We start from the raw sequence: 10,365 nt of genomic DNA, 5'->3' as shown, positions 1-10,365 counted from the left end.
GTCTTTTGCTTGTTTTAGAAGATTGTCTTGGGTATATTCATTTTGCTAAATAATGTTGTTTAAAGATCGGACGTCTGACTCCCGTCAACTTTTGATATAATAGTTATGAATGACGTGATAAAAAGAAGACAACAAATTTTAATTGATGTAATAGAAAAAGCATGTGAAGAAATGCAATTTTTTTCTCAATTCTTGTAAATTGAAGTACTTTCTTGTAAATTGAAGTACTTTATATGGTTGTGTCTATAAGAAGTCTGAATTCCAACCAAAGTTATTTTAAATACATTTTGAGTTATTCAAAGTTGAAAACTCACTTTAGATGGAATAAGAATTTATAACCTTCAAGAGATGAAACTAGATCTTGAAACTATTAGTGAGTATTTCTTTGATTATTCTTTCAGAGTATATAGATTTTATTGTCCATCTCAAGATATTATGTAACCAATAAATATAAAGTTTGTTGAAAATAATTTTATTATTTTGAGTGATTTAATTTAAGATATTGCTTTTGAAAAAAAAAAAATCATTGTGAAGTTCAACCATCTCAGTCAAATATGTGATATTATTAGTATTCATGTGACATTAGTAGTACTTATATGACATATTATTAGTATCCATACCCTTCTAATTCAAGATCGAGTTTCATGAGTTAGCGAAGATGATAATGAAGAAGTTGTTCATGAATAAATGTTGGACAACCTATTGAGACTATTGATTGATCATCATGTTCATTGTTAAGGTAATGAGACAACAATAAAAAGAAATACTAGAAACAATAAATTATGTGATGCATTTATATGTATCAAATTTTAACATTTGAGTTAAAAATGATTTGAAACAGTTTTTCATAAACCATGAATTTTAAGAAATTGAATTTATAATTTAATGAAAAATAAGACAAACTTTATGACATCATATCTTGTTGAATTGTGTAATGATAGAAAATTCATAGCTAACGCGAATGAGTATTTAAAACTAAAAGAAAATTTACAATACCAACAATATTCGTACTCACTAAGAGGCTATTTACAACAGAAGAATTAGGAAATCAATAAAAGATAGCTTTGGGAATGAACCTTGACAAAGATGACTGAAAATGGCAACGAGAAATATTGGAGAACTTATAAAAGCTTTAGAATGCGAAGAATGAAGAATGAAGAGAAAAGGAAAACACAAGATAAGAAAACTTAGATGAAGGGTGAGTTGAGCACAAAAAAACAATTTTACTTCAAACGCGGATATTTAGAACAACTTCCACGAAAGTACGTAACTACTAAGAAGAACTCGAAAAGATGTGACCCATTAAAATATCCAAATAAGTTAAACTTATCATTGTTATTAACAACCCCTCATTAATAAAAAATTGAAAATGTCCAAAAAAAAGTGCATTTTAAATCACATCACTTAGATTGCAATTGATATTATCCAAAGTTGTGCAAAACATATAATATTTTAGAAGAGTCGAGTCTAAACCAAGCTTATATACCACCCTTGTTTAAAGTAAAATTCATTTAAGTGGATAACCGTTCATTAAATATGATAATTAAGTTAAATAAATCGGATCCTAATATTGTAATTAGTTAGTAATATATATCATGATATCCATTCATAATGTCTTGGAAATATTTATTTAATATCTTCATAATAGTCTAAATTCAAAAAGACCTAGAAATATGTGTGATAATAGTCTTAAAGTATACATTCAACCTTCTATAATCACTTATATACTCAAGTATCTTAATGCTCTAACTGATATTTGATATTTAACGTAATAAATATTTTGCAATTTAACGTAATAGAATTTTTGCAAACGAATCTCTTCTCTTTCTTGTCTTTAGCCAATATAAACAAAAAAAAAACTCAACTTATAAAATGATCACTTTTTTAATATCTCAAAACTTTCATATTTAATTTTAACAAAATAAAATAAATTTTATGATGTTTAATTGAGTTTGAGATATTTTTAGTTTTTAAAACTAAAAAATACAAAGATAACATTTGAGATATATAGAGTGATATTTGTTATTAAAGAGTTCACTTAAAAAGAGTTTTCACGTGTTAAAAATATTTTCTAAATAATTATGACATTAATAATTTAACTAATTATATTAATACTTTAATTATATTTTTCATTTGACTCGTGATGATTTGATAATTATTTTTAATGATACAATATTATATTAGGATAATAATATTAAATATAAATAAATGTTATAATAAAATAATAATAATACAAGAAAAAATATCAAAGTATCATTACCCAAATTGTTAATTAGGTATTTTTCTTTTATCTTAATTTTCGTGCTTCCCATTCCTTCTTCTGTTCACCAGAAGCAAACAGGTTGGTAAGGAACTCTGGGTTACTGATGCAAGAAACGAATTTATCGATTGGTTTATGTAGCAGATGAAATCCAGAAACGGAAGGTAAAAAAGTAGAAGAAACCTGATTGATGAAGTCATGGTTACATTTGCTATACTCAGAAAACTGAAAAAGTCGTTATGTTTGGTCATGTAAAAAAAAAACTCTATAATCATTACTAGAATCAAGAAAAATAACGGCGAAAGTGTGACTTAACTCCAACTCCGGAGAGGGGAGGAAGTTACCGACGAGGACGATACAGAACTGGATGACGTTCCAAAAAAGAAGAGGTTAGCGAGGTAATTTTCAATGTCTTCAGGGGTAAACGTGACATACTCCCTTACCATCAAGTCCCTCACTGATCCCACCGTAGCAAGCAGCGCATTATACCACTCGCGATATTTCGGCACAACACTTCTCGCGATCGAACCTTTTATTTCATCTCGCAGTTCTCTATCAGCTACCACAAACGAGTTCTGCTTCCGATATGCTTCCTCAAATTTGAGGTTGAAGTTCTCAAACACCGTCCTCGCCTCCGCTACGGCCGGATTTACCGGCAGCGATGAAACCACTTCTCCCCAAGCCACCTTCTCGTAGTTCGCGACGAACCTCTTCGCTTTAGCTTCGTGCTTCGTAATCCAATCGTCGCCAAGCACGTACTGCAGGCTCGAGCTTCGGACTCTGGCCACCACGTACCAGAGATTGTTCGCCAGAAACAAGTAAGATAGTGAAACGTCCTTGCAATGCTGCGCTTTGCCGTCGAGCTTGCAAAGGAGTACAAGAATCAGCCACGCAAAGCGGACCGTCAGCGCCGGCGTCGACGCAGAGTAATCAGACTCCGGACTGTATAAATAAGACTCCGGCAGCGATGAAGACTTCGGTAGCGGAAGCCAGTCGCGCGGGAATATGTCAGAGAGTACGTTGACGTAATCTGCGAGGAGTGTCAGATAATTCATCGTCTGGATCGTGAGCGAGTGGACGCCACCTCTGTTAACCGCAGACTTGGAGTAATCTTTTTGGATCGTGGACTCGAACTCTGCGAGCGAGAATTGCGCAGACTCGGTGAGTCGTTGAAGTGAAGTGAGGAACTGAGTACGCGCGGCGGAGTTGTAATCGGAGGAGAAGATGGACTCGATCTCCGGCCACAGTTCTGAAGCCACAGCGTGCATGTCGAGCACGCGGAACAGCTTCTCTGGCGACGATTTCTTTGTTTTGGCGACGAGTTCGGGGAATCCGAAAAGGAGAGAGGCGCCGTCTCTGGAAATCTCGGCGAAGCAGGATTCTCTTACGGAATCTGAGTAACTGAAGACATGGTCGCAGAGGATTCTCTCTCCGTTAAAGAGCGTTCTAACGGAAATCCTTACTGCCTCTAACCAATTCTTGATTTTCAAATCAAGCACTTCCCAATCCATCTTGTTAGCGCGCGAGGAGGTCATTTTCTCAACGCCGAGGCGATAGATTCCTTCATCGATTATGGATTTTCGGATAATGATGTAAACGCTGACGCACTCTTTCGCGTAGCCGGAAGAGACCATGCAGTCGGCGATTAGTTTCAGATCCGCCATGGCGCCTGAGGAAACCTGCTCAACTTCGGAGATAGAGTCGCCAGCAGCGCGGATATCGTCGTCTTCCGCCGCGAAGTCGTCGTCGTAATCGGATGAGCTGGAATTGGCGGAGGTGCGAGAGGATCTGGCGGAGACTGATTCGGGGTCAAGGTGAGCGCGGTTCATGGATAAGATCTGGTAGAACTCCTTCCTGAGTCTCTTCATGGCGATCTGCATTAGGTTGTGAGCGAGGATAAGTTTATGGGAGGAAGGGCTGTGAGAGAGCAAGGAATGCATGGTTTGATGAAGCTGGTTAACGCAGTTAATGTAGTGTTTGGCTTCGGTTTTGTCTTGGTAAAATAGGGAAGTGACTTTGGCGTAGGCTGAGGAGTCAGGGTTCCATTTCAGTATGAGTGCCTCTGCTTCCTCCATGAAGCTATCTTCGTCGAAGCTGGTAGGTTCAGAAAAGCTGAGCCTGGGCGGTGTTGGGCATGAGACTAAAGATTGTGGCGAAGAAGGAGAATTGCGGGCCAAGGCAAACGACGGCGTCTTGGGGTTAAAACACAACTTTCTCATGTTTGGAAATCAAAAGGAGTAATCGAAGTTAGAAGTGAATTTTGGATGTTTACACAGAAATGCAAAGGCAGTGGTATCTGAAAACTCGTTGTGTTGGAGCATAAGAGGGAAGAATAGATAATTGGAAGTGAAAGGGGAGTATATATAGAGAGAAGGGGGGGAGCAGGGAGGGACACTGGTTTTAAACTTTTAACCTGTATTGACCTTTCACGAGCCCAAATACGTTGGGTTTTAAATGCTTCCGTTGATTAGGTCACCAAATGAAACAGGAACTGATCTCTTCCATCTTCTCCAACTTTGGTTATGGACTCAGTTAAAGCTACGCGTGACCCTCTGCTTTCATCTCACTCCTTCCAAGATTGAGATGTTACATTGATGTTGATTTTGGTGGCTCTTTCAACGAAAGAGAACTGACACACACCACCATCCACAGAACCCTGCCACTTAACAAAACTCAAATTAACCACAGATAAATTATGATCAATTAATGGGAATTTGGCACAATTAAATTAAAGTTAAAATATGAAGCGAAATTTATAAGAATTAAATTTAATTAATATAATTAGGAGTGTTTTAAAGAATCATTAAATTAGCATTATTTAATTCAAATTTATTAATTAGTTTTTAGTGACTTTAGCCAACTACAAGTAACTTTTGCCATAATACATGTCATCAAAATAAAACATTGTGTTTTTCATTGATTTTGGAGAAAAATATAATTTTACATCTCTTTTAGGAAACTATCTCCTAATAACTTTTATAATAATAATAAATTTTTAAAAATTTTATGTTTGTTTATATCTATTTGTCTTATATTAATAAAGTATGTTATTGCTTTTCTAAAAGATAATTATCGATATATGTAAGTTTGAGAGTTCACTATTATACTGACATACAAACACTATTATTTAAGACATATATATTATTTAAGACATATATGGTTTAATGTTTAATTCAAAAAATATTTATTAGATTTATGATAATTATAACACAATTATAATACAATTTAAAAAAATAGAAATATATTAATTTTCTAAAAATTTAAATTTATTATAATTATAAAATAAAGAATAAAATTTTTTAACATGTCATAAAAAAACATTTTTTGATAAAAAAAATTGAAACATATTTTTTTTACATAAATTTTTATTATTAATTTATATAATTTATAATTATATAATATATAAATTATCGTATCCATGTTTTCTATTTTCTATGCTACATAGTTATTATATTATTTATCTCTTCCTGTTTATTATTATACTATTATTATTCTTCACAGCAGAAATTGTTTTTTCTTCTCATTATTATTTTTTAATAATTATACTTGATCAATTTTTCGTTTTCTCTTTAGTTTTACTATCAAACTGCTGATCACATTTATTACATGTAGATGTAGTTCTGTTCACACCTTAAAAAATTGATACTTCACTTTATTATTAAATAAATGAAATGATATATGATAATGTACAAATTAGTCTGTAGCCGCAGTCTCACCTCCAAAGGCATGCGTCATTATAAATATCTATAGCACACTGACCCCTGATTTTCATGGTCACTAAAAAAGACAACGTAATTTAAATATATATAGAGATTAGAACATTTTTATTTTATTTTTAAATCTATGTTTTTTATATGCACTTCTAAATTATTAAACTTAACTCTTATATTATGAATATATAGAAATCATATCAGAAGATAGGGACTGCGTTTGAGGCACTCTTTTAATTAAATATTCATCTAACTATATTTTCCTATTTCCTAAAAGTATATTTCACAATCACTTTTATAAATAGATAAATAGATATCACAACTGTCTCTTCACTTCGTTTACTTCTTCTTATTCTTTTAAGCCTTAAATATATTTTTTAGTATAAACTTCAAACTTTATAAATATTTATAATAAAAAAATAATTAGAATATGTCCTTATCAGGTTTTTACTTAATATTATTATTAAGTCAACGTTAAGTATTTTAATATTTTAATTTACACTGGAAATAAATTTATCATATAAAAAATTAATAAGATTTATCATGTAAAAATTAATAAAATTTATTTTAATAATTTTCTTATTACAAATATCCAGGTTTAAAATTTGAATTAATAATAAAAAATAATTATATATATATATATATATATATATATATATATATATATTTAACCCTTATTTTAATTATAAACTGAAGTTCAATAGTTTTTTTTAATAATTACTAAGGATTACAAATATTATAACATCGCAATTATAAATTGTTTGTTGTAAAAATTTAATCTAAATTTAAATATTTCGATTGAAATTAAATCTAAATATATATATATAATAGTTTTGATTTTGTAGTTTCATACTCATAAATTGGATTAGTTTTAAATTTATATTTTATTTTATTTTAAAAAGAGTTTGAATGTGTATAAATGATTTGACGTCAGTTCTAAATTTAGTATTTTTTTAAAAATTTTGACTATAAATTTAAAATAATATATATATATATATATATATATATATTCTATGCATATTTTAAAATATTAAAAACTTTCATATTTTATAAAATGTACAAAAAATTAATAATCTAAAAACCAACAAGTATTTAATATTTGATATACATTTTCTATAAAGTTTAATATAATATTTAGTATAATAATGTAAATATACATCAATTTGTAATAATAACAACAATTAGTATATTTCTTAAGAATTTAGTATTGAAATGTAAAGGTTAGGAGACATAAATTAATATACAAATAAATATAAAAGTAATATGTATGCTTGTTCGATATCAATATATTTTTAGTTAGGTTAGCATAAAAAAATTGTAGAGTTTTTAAAAATAATATTATACATTTATTAAAAGTGGAAAAAAGAAATTGTATTTTTTTTTTATTCTCACACTTGTAAGATCGAGTTTTATGTTTAGTAAGAATGATTTAAAAAAATAAACTTTTAAGTTATGTTTAATACATAAATTAGAATTTTAACTATTTAGTAATTTATATTTCAAATTTTATTTTATCTCTAAAACTTTTCTCTTTCATATTTTCTCATTTTTTTTTTAAGATTATTAAATCTCCAATTATCTTTTCTCCGATCAGAAGGCACAGCAAAATTTAAGACAATATAATTAGATTATATTATTGTTTTGATTAAGTTTAGTTTTCTCTCGTATCTCAATTTTTTTTATTATAGCTATATGCATTTATAGAATTTTTTATTTACATGAGAGATCTGAGTTGAATAGATTTATTTATGCTAATCCAGGTCTTTAATGATTTGTTTGTTTCATAATCAACTTTTCTAGGAACAAGGTAAGATTTCTCTAACTTTGTTAAACTTTTAGAGCAAGATTAACTGTTTAAATGAGAGAATGTTGGATGAGAAAATTGTTTTATAATGTGATGAGATTTTAAATAAATTTAAGTCAAAAGTGAAAATGATGTGAAAAAGTATTATTAATGGGTTTTGAGAGAGTGAAATGTAGTTATATGTATATGTTTTTCATGATATTTGACAGTGGAATTGGATGCACAAGTGTTTTATAACTCTTTGAAATAGCTTCGTATGCCAAATTTGAAGTCTTTGTTGAGTTTGGATTTTGCATAAATGCATATCTTCCTGTAACCCACCTTGTAGTTTTTTCTTCTTCTATTAATACACTTTTTTTTCAACGGATTGAAATTTCAATAATTAGACTTGGGGTCCAAGAAAATTTATGTTTATTGGCCAAACTTATCTAAAATGTGGAGTTTAATTTCTTTAAGCGGATTGTGATCTAAGAAAACTTATGTAAACAAATTTATGATTAAAAAACTTATAATAGTTAATTAGATATCAATTTAAAAATTATTTATTAATAATAAAACTAATTTAGATATTAATACTTTTTAATTAAAAGTTATTATAATTTTTTAAATTACTAATAAATTAAAGGCTGATAAAAAGTTTAATAAATTAAAAATATTTTAATAAGCTAGAACTAAAACAAATACATTAGGACGAAGAGATGATGCATACCAAACTTATAGATAATCAATATAGGAATTTCCTATGAAATCAGAATGAGTTTAGACTGTAACTACAAAACAAAAACTTGTTCATTTGTTCTCTCAAATTACACTGTCTCATTCACATGATACTTTGGAAGTCTTAGGACCAACATGTTCCCTATTTTTCATAGTTCTCATTGTTTGTTATTTTCTACATTGCAAAGAAAAAAAAACTAAGCATTTATTTATACTTTTTATAAGAGATTAATAATTACATATTTTCTTATAAAGAGTATCCTATTATTTTACAACGAATGAATTAAATAAAAAATTAAGTATATTTAATTTTTAAAAGTACATAATGTATATAATATGTTAAAAATTTAAAATTATTTGTACTTAATGAATATATGTAATACCAGACTTGTCTCTTTTTATCGTCTGCACACTTTCCGGCACACTTTGTCAGGTATAATGTCTTAATTTTAATATTTTATATTTTACTTATATTTTCATTAAAAAAGAAATTCTTAATTTTTTTATTATAAATATTAATATTTTGTTAGGAATGTAAGGTAAAACAAAATTTCAAAATCATCATCAATATCATAGATAAGTTACATCAGCTATTTAGATATGATACATGTCATAAATAATGAATTTATTAAAGTAAAAAACATATCCTAATAAATTCTTCCAGACTTGGAAAAAGTAAAAGGAGAAATGTGTTTTACGTTCCAACTAAATAAAAATAATAATTATAGCGTAATAATGTAAATAATATATCATGTTTTGTCTTCTATCATTCTTTTCTTTTATACATTTTCTTTTTTTAAAGAAAAAAGAAAAAAAATCTATTCAGCTTCTCCATCTCTCTTATTTCCTTAAAAAGAAAAAAGCATAAGGTGTGATATATGTATAGATGGAAGTCAAACAAATGTGTGACCTTGTTTTTCTATTAATAAATAATAAATTAAATTAAAATAGAGTATTTAAAAAATATCTTAATCCTAAATGTGTGACGTATGTTTTCATCACTTGAAAAATGGATCACATTAATACGAATATGTTAATATGACTTATATGATGTTTAATAAGAAAAAAATATGAGTTTGTTATGACTAATTAAATTTCGGAGCTGTTCAAAATTAAAATAATTATTTTTAAAATATTATTTTATATTCAATAAAATTAGTATATGAAATTTAAGAGTCGATAATTAAAAATTAAATATTTTATGTAATACATGACAAATGTTTTTTCTTAAAAGAAATCATATTGTTTCATCCTTCGGTCTTTATTAATTATAAGTTTTTCAAATTTTAATATTATTTTTTACATTAACGTTAAGTTTTCATATAATAAATAATAAATTAAAAAAAATATATTTTAATATTATCTTCTAATTAGGTAATTTTTTTTATTATTTTTCATTGACTAGTATAAGCGGATTGAGTCATGATTTAGACTTATTTTTTACAACTCTTATAAATAATATTTTTTCTTACCATGCACGGAAGGTGGGTAAATTTCCTATCTAGCATCATTTATACTTTTATTTCCTTATCTAGCACTCTTTTGTTTTTATTTCCCTATCTAGCACCCTTTTGTTTTTATTTCCCCATCTAGCACCCTTTTATTTTTTATTTCCCTATCTAGCACCATTTCAAAAATAAATAATATTTTTTTTTATAATTTTAATTTTGAATGCATTAAAAAATAAATATTTTTAATGTTTAAAATGGTTAGAAATATAATTAATGAATAAAGAAATGAGTTTTTACAAAATAAAAAATATAATAAATTTAAAATGTTTAGTTTAAAATTATTTTTTAAGAATGAAGAAAATAAATAATTAAACCCTACAACAACATAAAAATTGAATCTATAAACATAAATTAGTATTTATT

At 27.9% G+C, this 10,365-nt stretch overlaps 1 protein-coding gene across 1 annotated transcript; it reads right to left on the bottom strand.

Moving 5' to 3' along the window:
- Positions 1–2,425: 2,425 nt before the first annotated feature.
- LOC137814393 (exocyst complex component EXO70H1-like) lies at positions 2,426–4,893 on the bottom strand. Its single transcript, XM_068617102.1, has one exon. The coding sequence runs from the start codon at positions 4,477–4,479 to the stop codon at positions 2,572–2,574; it is 1,908 nt and encodes a 635-aa protein (XP_068473203.1). The 5' UTR covers positions 4,480–4,893; the 3' UTR covers positions 2,426–2,571.
- Between the last annotated feature and the right edge of the window lie 5,472 nt (positions 4,894–10,365).

Source organism: Phaseolus vulgaris, chromosome 1 (genome assembly GCF_000499845.2).
Source record: "Phaseolus vulgaris cultivar G19833 chromosome 1, P. vulgaris v2.0, whole genome shotgun sequence".
In the NCBI taxonomy this organism is placed as follows: Eukaryota; Viridiplantae; Streptophyta; class Magnoliopsida; order Fabales; family Fabaceae; genus Phaseolus; species Phaseolus vulgaris.
Note: the sequence above shows the minus strand (reverse complement) of the source record. Positions and strands in the feature narration are given on the sequence as shown.